This window comes from Phacochoerus africanus, chromosome 3, assembly GCF_016906955.1.
Source record: "Phacochoerus africanus isolate WHEZ1 chromosome 3, ROS_Pafr_v1, whole genome shotgun sequence".
NCBI lineage: Eukaryota > Metazoa > Chordata > Mammalia > Artiodactyla > Suidae > Phacochoerus > Phacochoerus africanus.
The window spans coordinates 103,105,845-103,129,567 of NC_062546.1; the positions used below are offsets into that span (position 1 = coordinate 103,105,845).

Genomic DNA, 23,723 nt, shown 5'->3' on the forward strand with positions numbered 1-23,723 from the left:
TCACCTGTGGGTGGAGGAGAAAAAGGTCAGAGAGTCAGTGGAAATCACGGGGCACATGCCCAAAGACAGTACAAGGACAGATGGAGAGAGGTGAATATGGATTCTGCAAAAAGGACAGAAGCACATGGTTCATTAAATGCCAGGATCTTTCTCATTCTGTGGGGCTTACCATAGACTTCATTAGGGAGCATCCCAGGAGGAAGGGCTGCTGGTCTCAGCAGGAACAGAAAGACCCAGATGGGAAGGTTTGGATAAGACCAGGCAGGACATAGCACTAAGGAAGAGTCAGTTGGTTCTGGCCCAGGTTGCCTGAGGAGCAGGTCCAAAGGCAGCCACCTTTGGATGGGAATGGACAAGTGAGTGATGGATCCAGAACATTTCAGGTCCAAACCCTGCCTCTGGAGTCCAAGCCACCCCTGGTTTCACATGGTCCTGACCCACATATACCTTAAGATCTTCATCCTGTGGTGCAGGAGCCCTCTGAAGCTCTGGTCCTGGGGGTTGCTTCTTCACTTTCTGGGCTTGAAAGTCTCTGCAGGTCCTGGATTGTGTGTAATGACTGGCCATCGTCCACAGCTCCTTGGAATGTCAATCTTAATTCATGGATTTTCTCTATAAAAATAAAGAGAAAACTTTGAAATTCAGGCAGAGACACAAGTCTCCCATAATGCCTCTGCCCCAAATAGGAGTCGGGGGAACCTCATGGCCAATAAGGAAATTCAGGTTTCTGACACTTTGACTCCTCTTGTCCAGACAGTTTCCCATTGTCTCATGATTATTTGCCCATAGGTAAGGACCATGGCCTGTTAGAAATTCTGGGCAGAACTCTGAATTTGGATTTGCATCCTTGAAAGACTAATTTGAGAGACCTTGTTTATGTGTCCCACAATGCAATCTAAGAGATAAAAGATTTCCCCACGTGGACAAAAATAATTATGCTACAGGAAGGCTACATTTACTATCATGGCACAGACACTTGAAAATCAAAAAAGAAGTATGATAACCTCTTAAAATTTTGACTCTCCCATTTGACATCAGAGAAAGCAATTTTAAAACACAATTTCACTCAAGAGAATTATTTTCTTCTCTATGAGATTAGAAGATACACTGCTGAGAGTCTGGACTATTTTCTGAATCTGTCATCCTCATGTTCCATTTTTGCCTAGTTACTAATAATATGAAACTCACCTTTCAACCAAGGATGAGCAAGTAATTTCCTAGGCATTCAATGCCTGAAGATAATCCCAACAAGTTTTCATAACTGCTCCTACAGTACCCACAGCAGACTGTGGGGATGTTAAATTCCTTAGCATTTGAATCCTCACGTAATAATAGCATTCAGAAAGATGTATTTTATCAGCCTCTGTTCTCAGAATTACTACTGGAATTAAATTATCTAGATCATTCTCTGACACAACACCTAAAACTCAACTTAAAATGAGGTAAAGATTTGAATAAAACCTGGAACAGTAAAACTCCTAGAAGAAAACAAAGGCAGTTTGCTCTTTGACAAAGTTCCCAATCAACAGAAAAATGGGTGATGAAAAATAGTATATATGTATTCAATAGAAATCTATTCATCCATAAAAAAGTTGAAATCTTGTTACTTTCACCAACGTAGGAACCTTACTGTTATGATGCTAATGAAGTAACTCAGATGCAAAAGGTTTCACTCCTATTTAGGATGCTCAGAACAAACAAAAAGGAAATAAACCATGAACTCAATCAACAAACCAAATGACCAATAAAACCTCCACAGGTCCACAGAAGAGAGTAGTGAATAACCGACAGGAGGCTTGCGGTAAATGAGCTCAAATACGTAGAATAAAGAATATTTTGGTGGTGAACATGAATAACATTTAAAAAATTTGAAATCTAATATTATACAAATAAAACATCTAATATGAACAGTCAATGTTATTTACAAATTAAGGAAAACAACATACTGATAAGCTAAATCACTAAATATCACTACTAAAGTTTTCTTTTATGGAGAGATATGCTGAACACCAAATTTCAAGTAAACTATGACAAAATTAAGCAGGGCTTTTCTATCTTTCACTATATTTCCAAAGATTAGGGGATAAAATTCCTCAAGTGGAGGAAATTAAGCATTCAAGGTGTTTGAGGTAGTGTCAATGGGAAATTGCCCTTACCTCCCTGAGTGTATTCTAACCCAAAGTCACACGACCTTTGCTCTTCTTAATCAATCAAGGAGAATTATCACCTTTGAGCCTAAAATATCATCAAGGCACTTATAAAAAGACTACAATCTCTTAACTTTACTCATTGTAGAACACAAAACCATCCAAAAAAAAAAAAGAAAAAAGAAAGGCAAAAATTAAGGAGGAAATTGAACAGAACAGAATTCACAGAACAGACAAGTAAATGTTGGGTGGGAAACACCAGGGGGCCTAATTGGTAAAAGGGTCACAGGTTGGTAAAGAGAAAATAAGCAAAGATTCTGGTGCCATGCACTGTCATGTTCAAGTGGTTTGAGATGTATTTTTTGACACAGAAAATCTTCCTATTATAATGAATGATAAAGGAAAGAAAACATTCCAGATACCAAGTTAGAGAGTCCATGTCCATATGTTAGGTGAAATGATGACCTGCTTGTATTCAGCTGTTTTCCAAATAATTATCTGAATAAATATAAACCAAACATGGAAGCCAGCTGTGTACCTCCTATCTGTCAGGAGATCCTCAGCAAAGTGGCTGCTGGCCACTCTTCACTGCAACATATGAAGTGAAAGTGGTTAAGGAAGGGGCAACAGGGCAACTGCTCTTACCTGCCTAAGCCTATTGCTCCAAATTCACATGACATTTAGCTGTTCTGTACCATTCAAGGAGATGGGTCATACTGAGGCTACTGTATCCAGAATTCACCATGAGAAAAACTTAGTATCTGTTGATTATACTGATCTGTATAACACACAAAAGCAGAGAAGTGAAAAAAATTAGGGAGGAAAGTAGAGGAGAGAAGAAGAAACATCCCTTCAATGAACATAACAGTGGATCACTGGAGAAAAAACGGGGGGGGGGGAGGGGGAACATATCCAGAAGTTGATAAGAAAAAAAGCAAATTACTGGCACCATGGTTACTAATGTCCTATTGGCCTGTAAATGCCTTGGTTGACAGGGAATATTCTCTATTACTATAAGGAATGATTCAGGGAAGACACTAATCAAGGTTCCAAGGGAGAGAATCCATGCCCAAAGGTTTACCCACAAGACTGTTTGTCTACCTGTAGATTTCTACCAGGGATTAGCCAAATAACCAATTTATGTAAAACCTGATATCCAGTTGGGTAGCTTCTGTCTGCCAGAGATTCTCAGAAAGGTGGCTACTCTCCACACCTCACTGCAGAATATGCAGCCAAAAACGTGGCTGAGGAAGGGGCTGTGGGAGAACTGCTCTTTCTTGCCCAACTCTATCCTGCTGCAAAGTCACATGACCTGTAGTTGATCTACAACATTCAAAAAGACATATCACATTGAGTCTATCAAGTCAGGGATTCACCCTGAGAAAGACTAACAGTTTTTCTAATTTTTTCTTTTTTTCTTTGTCTTTTTAGGGCCACACCCACAGCATATGGAGGTTCCCAAGCTAGGGGTCTAATTGGAGCTGTAGCCACTGGCCTATGACAGAGCCACAGCAACATGGGATCCAAGCTGCAGCTGCAACCTACCCACAGCTCAAGGCAACGCTGGATCCTTAACCCACTGAGCGAGGCCAGGGATCGAACCCGCAACCTCATGGATACTAGTTGGGTTCTTTAACTGCTGAGTCACGACAGCAACTCCCGAGAAAGACTAACATCTGTTGACTACAGTCATCTGTACAATACAAAACATGCCACACAAAGGCAGAGAAGTAAAAAAATTGAGTGAGAAAAGTAAGGGACAGGGGACAAAACCCCCCTTCACTGAACAGACCCATGGGTCCATCCGGACACAGTAGTGGGTCCCACATGGTAAAATGTATCAACAGGTTGGTGAGTGAAAAAATGCAAAGTTCCTGGTGCCGAGATTTTCTACGTGCTCCTGTCCTTGAAATATCTACTTAGACAGAAAAAAATTCTCTACTGTTATAAGCAATGATACATGAAGGAAAAAAAAATCAAGGTTCCAAGGGAGAGAATCCATGCCCAAATGTGTAGCCACAGGACTGTTTGTCTAACGGTTGTTTTCTCCAAGGGATTAGCTGAATAACCAATTTACATCAGAACTGAAATCTGTCTGGGTAGCTCCTGTCCAGAGATTCTCAGAAAGGTGGCTGCTTCCACACTCCACTACAAAATATGCAACTGAAAAAGTGGCTGAGGAAGGGGCTGTGGGGGAACTGCCTTTTCCTGCTTGACTCTAAAAAAATAAAGGTAACAGGTGTGAGAGAGAATCCATGCTCAAACCTTTAGCCACACTACTGTTTGTCTACTAATGGACTTCCTGTAGTGATTGGCTGAATAACAAGTTTAAATGAAACTGAAATCCAACTGGTTACCTCTTGCCTGTCAGGAGTTTCTCAGAAAGGTAGCTGCTCTCCACTATCCACTACAGAATATGTAGCGAAAACGTGGCTGAGGAAGGGGCTGTGGGGGAACTGCCCTTTCTTGCCTGACCTTATCCTGCTGCAAAGTCACATGACCTTGATGGGATCTACAACTTTCAAGGAGATCTATCACACTGAGGCCACTATGTCCGGAATTCATCTTGAGAAAAAACTAGTATCTGTTGACTATACTCATGTGTACAGGACAACACATGCCACACAAAAGCAAAGACATGAAAAAAATTAGGGAGGAAATTAAAGGACAGAAGAAAAAACATCCCTTCACCAAACAGACCAGTAGATAAGTCTGAGAAACAGCAGAGGGTCCCAAGTGGTAAAATGCATCCACAAGTTGCTATGAGAAAAAAGCCAAAGTTCCTGGTGCCGAGGTTATCTGTGTATTACTGTCCTTGAAATGTTGTTCAACACAGGAAAATTCTCTACTGTTATAAGAAATGGTACACGAAGGAAAATAATCAAGCTAGCAAGTAAGAGAATCTATGCTCAAACTTTTAGGCACAGGTCTGTTTGTCACCGGTGGATTTCTAGGTGGGATTAGCCAATTAACAAATTTAAATCAGATCTGAAATCCAGCTGGGCAGCTCCTGTCTATGAGGAGATTCTCAGAAAGTTGCTGCTCTCCAGGCTCCACTGCAGAATATGCAGCTGAAAAGGTGCTTCAGGCAGTGGCTATAGCGGAAAGGCCCTTTCTTGCATGACCCTATTCTGCTCCAAAATCACGTGACTGCTAAGTGTTCCACAATATTTAAGGAGAACCATCACATCAACCTATTAAGCTGGGATGGCATCTTAGAAAAAGTAATATATGTTCACTTAACTAATCTGTACAACACAAAACAGGGCACAAAAAAGCAAAGGAGTGGAAACTATTAAGGAAGAAATTAAAGGACAAAAGAGGAAACATCCCTTCACAGAAGAAACCAGTGCTTCACTTTGGAATCTGCAGGGGGTCCCAATTGTTAAAATGCATTCTCAGTGAAAAAAAGCAATGTTCTTGGTGCAGAGGTTATTTATGTACTACTGGCATGGCATGGTATTATTCAACAGAAATATTTTCTATTCTTTTAAGGAATGACTTAGGAAAGACAATAATCAAGTTACTAACTGAGAGAATACATGTTTAAAGGTTTAGCCAAAAAAAAAAAAAAAAAAGGGTTTAGCCACAGGACTACCTGTTTGTCTATGGGTGGATGTCCCGTAGAAATTGGCTAAATAACAAATTTAAATTAAATGTGAAATCCATCTGGCACCTCCTGTCTGTCAGAATCTTGGAAAGGTGACTGCTGGAAACTGCACTGCAGCATAGGAAGTTGTGAAGGTGGCTGAATAAGGGGCAGTGGGGGACCTTGCCCTTTCCTTTGGGACCTTATTTTGCTCCAAAGCCTTATGACCTTCTTTAGATTTTGTACCCAAAGAGGGAAATCTATCATGACAGACAGTAAAATTGCTAATCTTCACACAGGGCTAGTTTCTCTCTTACTGTTCCCTAGAATGATTGTGGAGATTTTTTATGCAGTAAGGTATCATTTTCACCTGTGATTTGTCCCTTCTGTGTCCTCAAGCTGTAGTTTTGAATTGTGCTACTTGGCAAGACCATAGTTCATTCCAATCAATATCCTGGCAAAATAAAATTTCCCTTGAAATTCATATTCATATTGGTTATGTCACAGAACAAATTTCAAGTTCTGCAGACAGATTGGATAGATCTTTATGAGAACATCCATTTCTCATGGTGAAAATTACATTATAACTATTTTATAATATTTAATTTTTATTAATATAAATTTAATAATTTTATAATTACTAAATTACCTTATAATTACTTTAAAAATTGGCTTGTGTGATGGCTAATAGTTTTGGATATTTTATACTCCTGGTGAGTTTTTCTATGAGCTTATTTGGGGGTAACAGTGCTGTGTTCCTGTTTAGTGAGACTGCTGGGTGCATAATTCAGGAATCAGTCAAATAAGATACATATTCTCATGCAATGAACTCTTGCATCCACTTAGCTCAATTCATAGGTTTTAAGACAAAGTAACCAAGAGATTTCTGCAATCTGGGAGGGCAGAGATGCTTGTCTCTCTGGCTCCAGGTGGCTTCCATCTACAGCCATTGGTTGAGGGACCTCAAAGAGTTTAGGACTATTTGTCCTTGATACTCCCCCATGACCTTGCCTGACAAGGGTCATGATGTTCTGGGAAGCCTGACAAGTGGAGTGAAGATCATAGCAGTGTCCCTACCAGGGCCTGAAGGGGACAGATGGTGTGGGAAGGATGTTGGAATGAGTGGAGCTGAGTTGTGTGGAGAGAGCTGAGAAAGGGAGACTCCGAGAGTGGGGCTGGTTCTCTTCTCACTTGCCGGGATGGTGGTCCTGAATCCCTGTGTGTAGAGGGACAGAAAGAAAACTAGACACCACCATTTACATGTCTTTAGCCACAGGCTTTATTGTTTGAACGTCTGCAGCTATTATTCTATTTACAAATCTGAATTTATTATAAAACTCTACATTCTGTATAGCTTAATCCTTTCACTCTCCATTTTAGGCCACATTTTCCTGAAGAGGTATTTCCCCAAATTAATTTTGAAGACTTCACTATGTTTTAAAGACTAGGAGATGAGCATTTTTGAACCTGATTGTTTTTCCTTAAGTTATGGTTTTCAGCTTATATTAATTTCTTAATTATTTCAGTTCCAAAAATTTGCCCAGAAAGGTCACCTTAATTACATATATGCAATTGTACTCAGTTGCCAGCTTATCTCATTTCTAGGTCTTTAATTTGGGTGACTGGTGTTTACACCCACGAAACTTATCAACATGGTAATGGATAGGTGCTTCCTGTTGAGTTAGTTGCATGAATATCATTTCTTGTTGGCTAAGGGAGCTTTCACTGCCTAAAGAAATTGAAAAAAACTATAGATTTTAAAATGACATTAGGGGAATTAAAATGTAGGCAAACACCAAAGTCTATGTGAGTAGGTTTTAAAAATTTTCACTTAGGTGGGAAAATTGTATCGAATATAGAAACACTTAAGGTAGTAGAAACATTTTAAAAGTCATGGTCTATGAGAAAAAACCAGGTTTAAAATATACAAATATAATATGGTGAAGAGAAGTTGTGTCACCAAATGATGGAAAATACATTAAATGGGAGGATCAGGACAAGAATCACTAGGTGAAAGTTTAGCTCTACACACACATACAGTATACACAAGTATCCTTTCCCCTGAAGAAAAGATAATAGCATGAGGGCACATAAATTGTGACTGATGTATGCACAGATTGACAGCAACCTAAGGAACTTTGCCCCAATGTCCTCATTTCCATTTTAGAATATATCACTCAGTTCACAAAAGTTTCTGCTGGCATTTTCAAACCCAGTCCCTCAGGGACCAGAACCTCTTTGCATTGAAGCACAGGGCCCTGCTGCTTACCTGGACTCTGGTCTTGGAGACATCCTGTTGTTTCTCTCCACAGCTCTTTCCCTTGCTCCAGCTGGGAAATCACATCTGCTTTGCTGATCTGACAACCTGTTTGATTAACAAGTGTGGATGTTGAGTCTGTGCTAATTACCTATTGCTACCCTCAAGTTCATGGTAAGGTAATGAGGAAAATAAAGAGGTCAGTGCAGGCAACATCTTCTACAGACAAAGCGGTGAGGGTCCTTCCCCACCCACACCAGGAGGAAATCCAGAGTAGCAGCCAAAACAGTGAGCCCCTGTAGAGGCTAGTGCCGATGCACAAGTTCAAAGAGAATGTAGTCCTCAGTCTTTTCCAAATGGGAAAGTTTAAAAGACCCTACAGTGGGTGGATTATTATTATCAAAGAATAGCAGGTTATGATGAGCAGCACAAGAATAACCACAAGCATGTCATTTACACAACTCTGGTCTCAGTTTTCATGTAGTGATTAGAAGAGAAGAATTATTTAAAAATATTTGACCCATTTATTTATTCGTTAAAATATCCTTTGAATCCCTAATTCTGTTCTGAGTATTGAGACTGAGTACCAGCAAAGATATAGAATGTGACCAAAATTATTTTTCAGTGTGGCATTAGACCATGGGATTCTGTGGAAATGAAGCTGGAATTCCCTGAGAGAAATATAGCATTAAAAGTAAAATGTGAAATTCCCATTGTGGCTCAGCAGTAATGAACTTGACTAGTATCCATGAGGATTTGGGTTCCATCCCTGGCCTCACTCAGTGGTTTAAGGATCGGGTATTGCAGTGAGCTGTAGTATAGGTCACAGACATGCCTTGGATCCCTCCTTGCTGTGGCTTTGGTATGGGCTGGCAGCCATAGCTCCCAATTCCACCTCTAGCCTGGGACTTCCATACGCCACAGGTGTGGCCCTAAAAAGACCAAAAAAAAAAAAAAAGTAAAATGAAAGATGAAGAACTATGGAAATTTGAAATATTATTACTGAGGTTACAAAATAAGACATGTTGCTGGGGTAGAGAACTTGACTCAAACACTGGACACACAGTAATTTCAAGAACATGTTATGAATTTATTTTATTTTATTTTTGCCTTTTTGTCTTTTCTAGGGATGCACCCATGGCATATGGAGGTTCCCAGGCTAGGGGTCTAATCTGAGCTGTAGCTGCTGGCCTATACCACAGCCACAGCAATGCCAGATCCGAGCCGCATGTGCAAACTACACCACAGCTCACGGCAACGCCAGATCCTTAACCCACTGAGTGAGGACAGGGATCGAACCAGCAACCTCATGGTTCCTAGTCAGATTTGTTAACCACTGAGCCACAACAGGAACCTCAAGAATCTATTAGCTATGAGAAGAACATGGAAAGACAATTTTATACTTTATTTCGTGGTTAGAGGGTACATCAATACAAATGTTCCTACATAGTAAATATAGTAAATAATTTCATTTACATGTCATTCACAAGTGATTTATACATTTGAGTGAAAATTTTATGGTGGTAGAGGTGGGTCTTTAAGTTTAAAATTCCTGGTTCCCAAGTGGAAAAATACTTAAACCAGGGGGCGCTGTGAGTATTCACTGTGTCTGAGGACATTTAGCTCATTCCTCATAAAATGACTGGAAATCATGGCTGCTGTGGAAATACTACATCATGCATTTCAGTTCCATCTCCCATGCGCATTAAAGAGGACTTCTCCTGAAACTAAAATATTAAGGTAAATAAATTTAAAAAAAGAGAATTTCAAACCTTTGCCATTACCACTCAATCTCCATGGACTCATCCTTTTCTCTCACATTCAGGAGATTATGTGCGAACTCTAATGAAATAGGTAATTTTGGATGTAGATACTTTCCTCCACAAGACTGAAAGTATCCCTGTACAGTCACTCACTCCTATGCCATCTCTCTAAGAAAAGGAAAGGAATTGCCTTTCTTCTCAGCTGGTCCCTTATTTCTACATTTGTGTGCCTTCCTTTTCTCTCCTGTCACAACAGAATGTATGTTGATTTAAAATGTATACACTTTATTTTCATCTAATTTTTAAAAGCATAGTTGATGTTTAATATTATATTCATTTCAGATGCATAACATAATGATACAGTATTTTTTTATAGATTACACTCCATTAAAGTTATTATAAAATATTGTCTATATTCCCTGTTGCATAATATATCCTTGTAGCTTATTTATTTTATACTTGGCAGTTTGTACCTCTTAATTCCAAAACCCTATTTGGCCCTTTCTCCTCCTCTCTTCCCAGTGGTAACCACTAGTTTGTATTCTATATCTGTGAGTCCATTTCTGTTTTGCTTTTTTTCATTTCTTTGGGTTTTTTCCCTAGATTACATATAAAAGTGATAACATAGTATTTGTCTTGCCTCACTTATTTTACTAAGCATAATACCTTCCGGGTCCATCCTTGTTGTTGCAAATGGCAAATTTCATTCATTTTTATGGCTGAGCAATATTCCATTGTATATATGTTTTATGTATATATGTATAAGCATATACATATCTCCATTATCCATTCACCTCTGGATGGACACTTACGTTGCTTCCATATCTTACCTCCTGTAATAATACCGCTGTGAATATGGGAGGTGCATGTATCTATTTGAACTGGTGTTTTCCTTTTCTCAGATATATACCCAGGGGTAGAATCATGGGATCATATAAGATTTCTATTTTTACTTTTTTGAGGAAACTCCATACTGTTTTCCTTCCGCCAACAGTGTACTAGGGTTCTCTTTTCTCCATCTTATAGACAACATTTGCTCTTTGTAGAATTTTGGTGGTGATGGCCATTCTGTCAGGTGTGAGCTGATATTTCATTGTGGCTTGTACTCGCATTACTTTGATCAGCATTGGTCTTCTTGTTTGTTTGGTTGGTTGTTTTGGGGCATGGTGTGCAGTGTGGCTTGATGTGGGATTTTAGTTCTTAGACCAGGGATTGAACCCAGGCCACAGCAGTGAAAGTGCAGCCTCCTAACTACCAGACCAGGGAAGTCCCTGATTAGCATTGCTGAGCATCTTTTCATCTGTCTGTGGCTTACTGAACTTCTTTGTAAAATGTCTGTTCAGATCTCTGCTCAATTTTTAATTGGGTTGCTTATAGTTTTGATATTGAATTGTATGAGTTGTAAACCAACCATATACACTTTGTTTTAAATGGCTCCCCCTCTCTGACCCTCCTCTTAGCATTTAAATATGTTGTGGTATCACCCAACCTGAAATTTGAAATGAAAAGAGAAAAACAAACAATTTGAACTCCTTTGATTTCAAATAGCTTCCCACTCATCTCCTTTTTCATCCAAGTTGAGGATGGAGCTATTTAACATTTCTCCCTACTGCAAACAATTTTGTTTTTTGTCCCAACTGATTCATGGATAGTACTCTTGCCGGCAGCTAATATCTATTCAAAAAACACATTTCATAAGATGTCATCCATCGTTATCTTATTTTCAGCCTCAGCAGAATTTGATTCCTTCTGCTGTGATCTCCCTGCAATCTTTTCACACGTGTCCAAGTTTTGGTTCCCAGGGGGCAGAGGAGATGGGGTTCTGTGTGTGGATATTTGTTCAGGGTCATCTTGAGATGAACATCTTTGGAAATGATGAGGAAGAAGAAATATGAGCGAAGGGAAGTTGAGCTGTGCCTCAGCCAGCCAACCATACAGGTTGCAGGGTACTAATCCAGCCTTTTATGTCTGTGTGAAATTGGGTGGGAGTGTCTTGGGCTCTACCTGCCATCCCTCTGTCACTCACTGTCAACCTGTGCCCAGTTCCCAGGCGAGAGCAAAGTATTTGCAACTCTACATGTTTTTATTAATTTTTAGAGCATGCTTTTTCTATAAAGTGAAAGTAGTTGAAAAAATTTTGAAAAGTTGGTGTGTTAAAACACACAACATTTAAATGTTGATCTTTTATTCACATCCAAGTCGGAATTTATCATAATTTTACTTTCCAGGTTTTAGAGGAAGTTGCCTTACTGCCAATATATTTAAAAATAATGCTTCTCAGTTTATCTCGTTTTCAAGTTGAATTATTACTGTGATTAACATTTTTTTGTGTGTGATCCAATGATGTCTTAGATAATTTTGAATTAATTTAATCTTACAATAGGTCTTTTTGCAGGACCTCGGTGTGATAGGAATTGCTGAAATAAATAAATTTTTAAATTGAGATATAATTGACATATCAACATTATATTAGTTCCAGGTGTATAACACAGAGATTCAACATTTGTATATATTGCAAAATCACCACAATATGCCTACTTAGCATCTATCACTACATAGTTACATATTTTTTCTTGGGATGAGAACTTTTAAGATCCATTCTCTTAGCAACTTTCAAATATACAATACAGTATTATTAGCTATAGTCACCCTGCTGTACTTTACATCACAACTATTTTATGACAGGAAGTTTATACATTTTGACCATCTTCACCCATTTTGCCCATTCCCCATCCCTACCACCAACAATCATCAATCTGTCTTCTGTATCTATGAGGTGTTTTGTTTTGTTTTATTTTTAAGATTTACATATAAGCGAGATCATAAAGTATTTGTTTTTCTCTGACTTATCTCACCTAGCATAATGTCCTTTAAGGTCACAAATTTTTACAAATGCATGATTTCCTTCTTCTTACAGCTGAATAATATTGCATTGTATATGAGCATATTTTCATTATTCATACATCCATTGATGAACATATGCTTTTTTCCATGTCTTGGCTATTAGAAATAACGCTGCAGTGAACATGGGGTGCACATATTTTTTTTAGAGTTAGTTTGTTCATTTTCTTTAGATAAATACCCAGAAGTAGAATTGCCTCATCGAAGCCTGCAGCCTGAGAATATTTTGGTAGCTTAAACCCACTTAACAATAAATACTGATCACCCTGCTATAAATTCCCTGCAGTTCTTGCTGGAAAAGGCCAAACCCCACAAAGTAGTGAGGCCTTTGGATGCCTTTAGAACACCAACAGGATTTAAGGAATTACTGTTTTCTATAATTGTATCTAAATGATTTACTTAGAGGGACAGTTTTTGTTAAACTACCTATTCCTTGATCAGATTTATTTTGATTGATGCATGGTAAATAGGGTCTGTCTACTGTGTTATAAATCTAATGAATTATCAACTATATCAAAGTGCCATCCCAAAACAAATGTGTCTTTTCCTAGAAAAAAGGAAGCCCTGATCTCAGGAGTTTGATGACAGCACACTCAATAACCTTGCCATATCACATGTTTTCCATCTACTTAGGTTATGGTGAGTACTGGAGAAGTTTCACCATGTTGATCCAACCTCCTTTATTTTGCTATTGAACTTTATGAAGAGGATTACTTAGTCATACTGTGGCCATTTGTCAAAACCATCTGAGGGCAGATTAGGTGATTATGTACATGGTTTTTCGGTTTATTCATCATAAATTACAGTCAAAGGAAAAATTGCCTTAAGATTCTGCAGGTGATTTTTCTGTGGGTAGTCTTGGCAGTGACGAAAGAAGCAAATTAACAAATGCACAGTGAGAAATTAGATGAGTAACCAGAAGGAAATATAGGGCCTACTCAAGCCAACTAATTGAGAAGGAAAGGCTTAAAATTTAAAGATGCAACCTCAGAAGAAAAGGTATTTAATTCCTGACACCTAATGACTATGGAGCAGTTACATGTGCATGAATACTACAGTGAAAATGCAGGATGACAGTAGTACTCAGTGTAGAGGTGACAGCAGTGCTGGCTTATGTGGTTCTGAAATAGTGTCAAAGATTGATCCTTGGATATCTAGGGGAACCATTATCTGACTTTGAAGACTAGAAGAGAAGGAATTTTTATTTGTGGAAGAGTTAATAGCTTCATTTTGAAATGTAATTCATTTTTCACACTTGTAATCCATGCAGGTGGAGATTATAGCTCAGAAGTGGAATCTAGGGAGTTCCCTTGTTGCCTATTTAAGGATTTGAGGCTGTCACTGCTGTGGCATGGGTTTGATCCCTGACTCAGGAACTTCTGCATGCTGTAGGCATGGCAAAAAAAGAAGAAAGAAAGCAAAAGTTCTTGTCGTGATGCAGCAGAAACAAATCCGACTAGGAACCAGGAGGATGTGGGTTCGACCCCTGCCCTCGCTCAGTGGGTTAAGGATCTGGCGTTGCCGTGAGCTGTGGTGTAGGTCGCAGTCTCGGCTTGGATCTGGCATTGCTGTGGCTCTGGCACAGGCCAGCAGATGTAGCTCCGATTAGACCCCTAGCCTGGGAAACTCCATATGCCAAGGGTGTGGCCCTAAAAAGCAGAAAAAAAAAAAAAAGAGAGAAAAGAAGGAAGGAAGAAAGGAAGGAAGGACACAGATATTTTGCTAAGACTAGCAGACCATATATATACTGTGTGTGTGGTGGGGGAGGGTTGTTTGTTTGTTTGGGCTCCAGGTGTTTAAAGAGATACCTCTCAAACCACAAGGTGACCACCAAGCTAACATAAACATCAGTGGCGTTCACAGCAAAGACCCTTTACAAGAAGAGTTCAGAAAATCCCTAAACAAACAAATAAGCACAATCCACATGAAGTGCCAAGAGCAAATCCCAGGAAGGCAGGAGAATCTGATTTCTAGACACATTATAATATTCAAAATATCCAGCACTCAACAAAAAATTGACTCATTTATAAAACATACAAAGAAACAAAAAAGTACACCCCATTCTCAGGGAGAAAAAAAAAAGAAAATTAAAAGATACTGTCTCTGCAGAAACACAGACATTGGACTTACTAGACAAAGTCTTGAATTTTTAATGATTTTTATTTTTTCCATTATAGTTGGTTTACAGCGTTCTGCCAACTTCCACTGTACAGCAAAATGACCCAGTTTCACACACACACACAATACACTTTTTTCTCCATTATCTTCCATCATGTTCCATCATAAATGACTGCGCTATACAGAAGGATCTCATTGCCCATCTACACCAAATGCAACAGTTTGCATCTATTAACCCCAGACTCCCAGTCCATCCCATTCTGTTCCTTTCCCCTTTGGCAACCACAAGTCTGAGTGCCTGGGTTTCTTTTCTATAGAAAGATTTATTTGTGCCATATATTAGATTCCAGATGTAAGTGATATAGTATTTATTTCTCTTTCTTACTTCACTTAGTATGAGAGTCTCTAGTTCCAACCACGTTGTTGCAAGTGGTATTATTTTGTTCTTTTTTATGGATGAGTAGTATCCCATTGTGTATATATATCACATCTTAATCCATTCATCTGTTGATGGACCTTTAGGTTGTTTCCATGTCTTGGCTATTGTGAATAGTGCTGCAATAAACAGAGTGGTGCATGTATCTTTTTTAAGAAAGATTTGTCCGGATATATGCCTAAGACTGGAATTGCTGGCTCATATGGTAGTGCTGTGTTACTTTTCTGAGGTACCTCCATACTGTTTTCCATAGTGGCTGTACCAATTTACATTCCCACCAATAGTGTAAGAGGGTATCTTTTTCTCCACACCCTCTCCAACATTTGCTATTTGTTGACTTGTTAATGATGGCCATTCTGACAGGTGTCAGGTGGCACCTCACTGTAATTTTATTTTGTATTTCTCTAATAATTAGTGATGTTGAGCATTTTCTCATGTGCTTGTTGGCCATCTGTATATCTTTGGAGAAATGTCTATTCAGATCTTTTGCCCATTTTTAAAATTGGGCTGTTGGTTTTTTTTTTGCTGTTGAGTTGTATAAGTTGTTTGCATATTTTAGAGATTAAACCCTTGTAAGTTGCATCATTTGAAGCTATTTTCTCCCATCCCATATGTTGTCTTTTTGTTTTTTTTTATGGTTTCTTTTGCTGTTCAAATTCTTGTCAGTTTGATTAGGTCCTATTGGTTTATTTTTGCTTTTATTTCTGTTGCCTTGGGAGACTGACCTAAGAAAACATTTGTAAGGCTGATGTCAGAGAATATTTTGCTTATGCTCTCTTCCAGGAATTTAATGGTGTCTTGTCTTAGGTTTAAGTCTTTCAGCCATTTTGAGTTTATTTTTGTGCATGGTGTGAGGGCATGTTCCAGTTTCATTGATTTACATGCAGCTGTCCAGTTTTCCCAGCACCACTTGCTGAAAAGACTGACTTTTCTCCATTTTCCTATTCTTGCCTACTTTGTTGAAGATTAATTGACTATAGGTATCTGGGCTTATTTCTGGGTTCTCTAATTTGTTCCATTGGTCTATATGTCTGTTTTGGTACTATATGTCTGTCTTGATTACTGTGGCTTTGCAATATTGCCTGAATAGACAAAGACTTTAAACGAATGTCTTGGTGATGCTCAAAGAACTGAAGGAAACCAGGCAAATGACGCTTCATCAAATCAAGAGTTTCAATAAAGAGATAGGAATTATAGGAGTTCCCTGGTGGCTCAGTGGGATAAGGATCTGGCACTGTCTCTACTTGCTGTGACACAGATTAAATCATCCATGGGCCAGAACTTCTCCAGGCTGTGGGCATAGGCGAGAGAGAGAGAGACAGAGACAGAGAGACATGTAGATAGATAGAGCAATTATAAAATGAAGTCAAAGAGATATTCTGGAGTTGAAAAGTACTATAGGTTTTCACCTATATGTTTTACATTATATAAAATAGAAGGTTCCAGCATCAGATTTGAACAGGCAAAATAAATAATCAGTAAATATGAAGAAAAAAAGACCAATTGAAATTATCAGGTGGTGTTTTATAAATGAGTCAGAGATGGTCCTTGTGCATTGGGCCTGTTTACATCTTCGCAGGAGACCATGTCCATTATTTCAAAAGCCCATCAGTGCCAAATACAAATTTTTACATACTGAATTGTTTTAAACAGAGTAGATTTTAAACTATTTAGATACTGCCTGCTGTATACACCCTGTAAAAATGCACCCAAAACCTGCTGGCCAAAAGGTAAGGTAAATCATGGGCAGCACAAGTCTCGAAGCTTCTGCTGGCCTTTCGTAGTTCTCTGACCCAGAGATTCCTCATCTTGGGGCTGAGGGACTTCACGTACACAACGAACCTCTCCTTTCCAGACACCTCCCCAGACTCCCTTTGCTCTATCTCTTTCCCCATGGTGGCCCCACACTCTAGCCTCTGGAAGGATTCATCCTGGGAGGTACTTCTCTTGATGGGCAAGCTGCCTTTGTGCCACCCAACATATCTTGCTGTGTGATGCTGCCCCCCTGTGGTCATAATTTTATGTTACCAGTTCTGAAATCCCTTGATCTCACAAATGACCAGCATATGCATAAGCATAGGCCAGTGTGGAAAAACCCAGTGGGATGTGAGCTCATCTGAGAAGGAAGCGTGTACATCATTCCCAGGGAGTCCCAGCCCTGGCACAGGCCCCACCCCAGCAGTGCCAGGATAGGCACTTCCCACCTAGAGACATACTTGGGCAGAAGAGGTAAAGATTTCTGATTAAGCCACCATCTAAGTCTCAAATTCAGTTGTGGCCCAGGATCACAGCTAAAGTCAACCAGAGCTTTAGGGTAAATTATATATGTCCTAAGCAGGTTAAATGTAGTAATAATACAAACCTGTTATATTTTTAAATGAACCATTTCAATATTAAAAATTAGATAAGAGTGGTGTACCTACATCCAATTTGTAAAAAATATTCTCTATTTTCAAACACAAAATGCCTACTACCTGCAGTAACAACTTGGTGTACACAGTATCAGTGCATTAGTAGTACTCATTACAACTTTTAAGATAAGGGCACTAAGCTTCCTCCCACCTTAGAATTGAAGAAACTGAGCCACAGAATGTTTCCATTCCCTCTAAGCATGAGCTCTTCCTTTTCAAGATTGGCGTCCTCACCCCCATAGGGGAGCAACACTGGAGTCAGGATGGGTGCCTGGCATGGGCTGGGGTGCCTGCTGGGATAGTCCTGACATGTTTGTCTGAGCTCCACACATCTTCTAATCCGCCACCTTCATGAGCACCAGCAATGGTAGCTCTCACCCTGTTCAGATATAGTGATGCAGTGCTGTGTTTCGGCCAGCCTCATCGCTTCCCACCCAATTGCAACAGCAACCTCTGCCTGAATGGGGAGCTGCATTGGACCTGGAGGGGCTGGTGACAGCTGATGTTGGTGGGAAACTGGAATGAATGGAGATGAGTTGTCTGTAAGTAGCTGTTAGAGAAAAGGGAGACTCAGAGAGTAGGGCTGAATCACCCACACATTATGGAGTGCAGACCCAGATCTATGTGTTTACAGCTGCATAAAGAAAACTAGAACTTCACTAACATAGTAGGTTTTTCAGTAACAAAGTTTATTGTTCAAATATTTACAAGTAATCTAAAATTAATCTAAAAGTTTAATTTCTTACAAAATTCTGCATTTGGGTATTCCCAGATCACTTTACTATCTTGCATTTATATGTCAGATTTACCCCATTAATAGTTCTTTACAAATTCAGAATTATTTGCCAAATTGTATGTTAAAAGAACTTTGAAAAGTTTTTTTCCTCCTAAACTTAATTTTCTGAATGTGAAATCTAGATGAAAATCTCTCCATTTTGATTTTAGGATCCCCATCTCCTCAGTGTGAGAACCTTAAGGTTGATTATGAAATGAGAAATCATTGAAGACTTTCCTTCTTTCATGACGCTGAGAGTGTTTTGTACAGTCTGAGTCCACACATGGACCACAGGCATTGCTCCATGAATAAAAGATTTTTCATTGAATCACTTCTCCAGAATGAATTACTTGGTACTCCTCAAGAGCCTTCATTCTCTTACATCCATTTTAGGGGTTATTCCTTCATGGAGTGTTCTTGTGCATATCAAGACTGCTTGGCTGAGGGAGTTCCCATGTTCAGCAGGTTACGAACCTGACTAGTATCCATGAGGATGCGGGTTCAATTCCTGTCTTCACTCAGTGGGTTAAGGATCCAGTGTTGCTGTGAGCAGTGGAGTAGGTCGTAGATGTGGCTTGGATCCCGTGTTGCTGTGGCTTTGGTGTAGGCTGGCATCTGCAGCTCCAATTCGACCTCTAGCCTGGGAACTTCCATATGCTGCAGGTACAGCCCTAAAAAGAAAAAAAAAAGACTGCTTGCCTGAATGTTTGTTCAGTGATTAAACACCTAGGTGTTTTCCCAAATGGATTTTGCTCATGTTGCTTAACCATGAATTATAGATGAAAGCATCTTCACCTTGATTATAGACCTGGGTTCTCCCTCCAAGCTCTCTAGTGTGTTTATAGTTTAGAGTTGTTGTTAAAGACTTCCACATTCCTTATATTTACAGTATGAGTTCTCTATTGTCATCTATGATCAGACCACTCATTGAAGGTTTTGCCACATAAATGTCACACAGATTCTCTTCTACTTAAGTTTGCAGATGTCAAAATGAGTACAGATGAACGAAGGATCTTTCACATTGATTGCAGTGCTTCTTCAATGTGAGTCCTCTGTGTGTTTAAATGCTAAAGCTATGGTTGAAGTCTCCTCTACATTTATAACCTTTGTTACCACATCATCTAAGGTCAGAATATTTACTGAAGGCATTCATACTTTTCTCTCCATTGTGGGTTCCCTCATGTCGTCTAAGGGCAGAACACTGACTGAAGGATTTCCCACAGAGATGACATTCATAAGGTTTCTCTCCAGTGTGAGTTCTCTCATGTCGTCTAAGAGCAGAACATTTACTGAAGGCTTTCCCACACAGTTGACATTCATAAGGTTGCTCCCCAGTGTGGGTCCTCTCATGCTGTCTGAGGTTAGAGGACTGACTAAAGGCTTTCCCACAGAGATGACATTCATATGGTTTCTCTCCAGTGTGAGTGAGATTGTGTTTTCTAAGGTCAGAGCTTTGAATAAAGGCATTCCCACAGATATGGCATTCATAGGGTTTCTCGCCAGTGTGAGTCATCTCGTGTCTTCTAAGGCTAGAGCAATTACTAAAGGCTTTCCCACACAGATGGCACTCACATGACTTACCTCTAGTGTGGATCTGCTTATGCTGATTAAGGTATGATTGGTCACTGAGGGGTTTCTGACACTGTTTGCTGATACAGGGTATCTTTTCCATGTGAGTTAACAAATGCTGACTCAGTGTTGAGCTATATATGAAATCTTCTCCCAAATCATTACATTCAAAGGGATCCTCTGGAGTGTGAGATACCTGCTTTAGGGAAGGAAGATAAAAGGCCATTAATGGTTTACTTACATACATTCATACATTCATTTTTCTATGCGTGGATCTAAAACAAATCATTCAGTGGAAGTCTCCATTTAAAATCTTTACAGTGCTACCTGGAACACAGGATGTGTTACTTCTTATATACATAAAACTTTTTCTTTCCAGCACCCTAACTGCAGAGCTTATGGATTAATTTATAGATTAATACATTTCAAAGACTAGGCATATGAACATTGTTTATGTAGTTGCCATTTATTTATTTATTTGTTAAAGATATGAAGTTATGGTTTTGAGCTCAGGTTAATTCCTTCACTTAATTCAAACCATACAAAACTTTTTGCTCAAAAATAGCTTAGTCCCAACATAATGTATATCAACCTATTGTGCTCAATTACTAACATCCCACTGCCAGGTCTTTAATTTGGATGACCAGGGCTAACATTCATGAAACTTACCACTGGGATGATTGTAGATGTATCCTTACTGCTGATATTCCATGTGGCTAACATTTCTTCTTTAAGGGCACTTTCCCTGCCTAAAATAATTGAAAAAAAATTAGAATGGCATTAGGGGAATGAAAATGTTGAAAAGTCACAAGACCCATGTGAGTATATTTAAAAAATTGGCACTTTGATAGGAAATACTATAGGAAACAGAAACACATTATAGAGCACTGATAATTAGTAAAGATTTTCAGGACTGAAATATGAAAATATTAAAATGGAGATAAGATGTTGGGTAGGTAAAGAGAGGGAAAACCTTCAAAGAGGAAGATGAGAACAACAGTTATTATGTGAAAGGGTTAATTTCAGTAAGTATATGAATATCCTTTTCCCTAAAGCTGGGAAAAAAAAAAAATGGCAGGAAGGACACGTGATTGAAATACATAAGGAATGATAACATTTGAAGAATTTTGCCCCAATGTCCTTCACCTACATTTTAGGAAATATTACTCATTTAACAAAATCTTCAGTTGATATTTCTAAGTACTCACCCACTGAACAGGCACCACCTCATACTGAAGCACAGGCCCCTGCTACATACCTGGACTGTGGCTTTGGAAAAATCCTCTTCCTTCAAACCACAGCTCTTCACCTTGTTCCAAGTGGAAAATCACATCCGATTTGCTATGATGATACCCTGTTCATGGAAAAAGAAAACATGGATTCTGAGTTCTGTGCTAATAAAAATGTATGGTCATCAAGTCCAGGACAGGTTACTGAGGAAGAGTAAGGAGACCACTGAAGTTCAACCCAAGCAACAACACCCTGAACAGAGAAAACACTGAAATAACTGAAATACAGACTGTGTGTCCAAAATAGTGAAGACCTCTGGTTGCTGATATCCATAGCCATGTCTGAAGACAGAATACAGAAATGCTCAGTTTTTTCAGAAATGGAGACATTAAATGTCTCCACAGTGGGTTGAATATTATTTCCAAACAGATGCCCATAAACTTAAGTTCTACAAGAATAGTCAAAGTTTTGTTATTTTCACTAGTCTGTAGTCAAGCCTCAGCATAGTGACTAGAGCAGAATAATTATTTAGAAAATATTTATTCAACTTATGCATTCAAAAAATATTCATTGAATTCTCAAATCTGTTCTGAGTATTAGGGACTGAGTACCAAGAAAGACAGTGAATTGTGGTCAAGATTACATTTTAGTGGGGTGACGAACTAGATGTGAGTAAAATATGAAGAAACAACTTTCCTTCATGTAGTTATAAGGTCTACGAAAGAACCAGGATAGAGTGTGGGGTTGGTATGAGAAGCTGTTCTACATACTTACTGATTGAACCAACGAATACCTACTTACCTACCCACCCACCTACCTACAGACATAAATATGGACAGACTCACCTACAGAGACCAGGTGGTTGATATTTTCCAGCATCACATCTCTGAAGAGCTTTCTCTGGGATGTGTCCAGCAGGGCCCACTCCTCCTGGCTGAAGTCTATGGCTACATCTTCGAATGTCACAGATTCCTAAAACATGGATATTTTCGTTTAGACAGAGAAATTCTTACTAACATCCAGTGCAGTAGGGTTGAGAGGACAGCTCTAAGGAGAAGGGCAGAGAAGCTGGGTGTGTAGAAAGATCAAACTGAGTTTGGGGTCCCCTTTAGTTCATTCTCAGTCTTGAGCTGGCATGCGTTTTTCAGCTATATCACAGAGATATGCATAGTCTAAATTAATAATATTCCTCATTATAAAGGAATATAACATGAAGTGTAATGTAATACAATCTTGAAATTACCCCCAAAAACCTGGTAACTATGAGTGCAGACATGTGATTAAAACTTGCACTTAAAAATTCATAGATCTTTCTTCCTCATTAATTTCAAATAATTTTATAGACACATCACAAGGCAAATAATAACTATGATTTGCCACTTTTAAACTATAGCTGAACTTCAGACTCCACATCTGTTAAGTGGATTAATAACCTGTTATGAGTGTTGAAGCATTCAATGAATTAATGGCTGAAGTTCTTCCTACCTAAGTAAATATGTATTAAATACACACCTTAGGCTGTTGCTCACTAAAATGTCCCAAGAACCTTGAAAACATCTCCAGCATTCTTCAGAAATGAACAACTTCACACAGAAGTTGGTATCAATCAATGTGGTCTGACTGAGCTCCACAGGACCCGGGTGTTCAGAGTAAGAAGGTCAGATGGTTAAACAGCACAGCCAGGGACCTATGAGATGGCTGCCCTGAAGGACAGTCCTAGCCTGACCATCCCTGTGGTATAAGGACTCCATTCTCAATTTTCTCTGCGACCTCAAACGCCAGTTATCACTGTGTCCTATTTTTGTCTGTCTCTCTGCTGTAAGATAAGGGAAGCCTCCTGACTGGTTTTGGTCTACCTTGTCCTTCAAACCTTTCCACAGGGCCTTAAATTTTACTCCACTCTACTCCCCCAAATATGGAGCCACAGTTAAGGAAATAATACTTCCCATATGTTAGTTCTAGCTTCCAAATATGGAAAAAAGGGTTAATGTTCATTTTAGGGAGTTTCTAAAAGTGCAAACATATTCTATCAAAACGTTAAATTTCAAACTGGTAAAAAAATAAATGAATGACTCCTCATGTCCTCTCTGGCCTGAACTTCTGGTGCTCTTTTGACACTTCACAGCCTGCACCCAGGACCTGAAAGAACTGGATGACTCAACTCACCTATGAAACATCAGCCTCCCTGTTGGACTGCAATGTCCTGCTCCTCCCCTAACTCTATTCACCACAGCTCTTGGACCACTATAGCCAAAAACATGATTCAAGAGTGAACTACCTCCCAGTGAGACCACAGACAGAATTAGAGAAAGAAAACTTCTCTCATTTCTTCTAAATACACAAGCTTAATGGAGGCTGGGATACATTAGTGTGATGTTAGGAAGGATACTAGTTATTAAGGACTTCTTGACCCATGATAACCATCCCAGAGTTCTGGAGAAATTTCACTGAAGCTCAAGTCCCTGAGTACTTCTTAACTATACTTAGAACATCCACGCAAATAAGAGAAACCACCCATCTGGCATCA

General features: G+C 39.1%; 1 protein-coding gene across 11 annotated transcripts in view; it reads right to left on the reverse strand.

The window, feature by feature from the left end:
• Positions 1-2,813: 2,813 nt before the first annotated feature.
• LOC125123074 (zinc finger protein 705A-like) overlaps positions 2,814-23,723 on the reverse strand; it is a 33,984-nt gene continuing 13,074 nt past the window's right edge. For 8 of the 11 annotated variants that reach the window (XM_047772256.1, XM_047772261.1, XM_047772259.1 and 5 more), the window contains 4 exons: positions 22,042-22,168; positions 21,225-21,320; positions 20,636-20,715; positions 18,976-20,165 (listed from right to left, as the gene is read on the reverse strand). In XM_047772256.1, the coding sequence (XP_047628212.1) occupies positions 19,515-20,165; positions 20,636-20,715; positions 21,225-21,320; positions 22,042-22,168 (954 nt within the window). In that variant the 3' untranslated portion in view covers positions 18,976-19,514. Of the gene's footprint in view, positions 2,926-8,005; positions 8,102-9,383; positions 9,721-18,975; positions 20,166-20,635; positions 20,716-21,224; positions 21,321-22,041; positions 22,169-23,723 lie in introns of those variants that run through there. The other 3 variants (XM_047772266.1, XM_047772267.1, XM_047772265.1) reach the window with 3 other exon arrangements.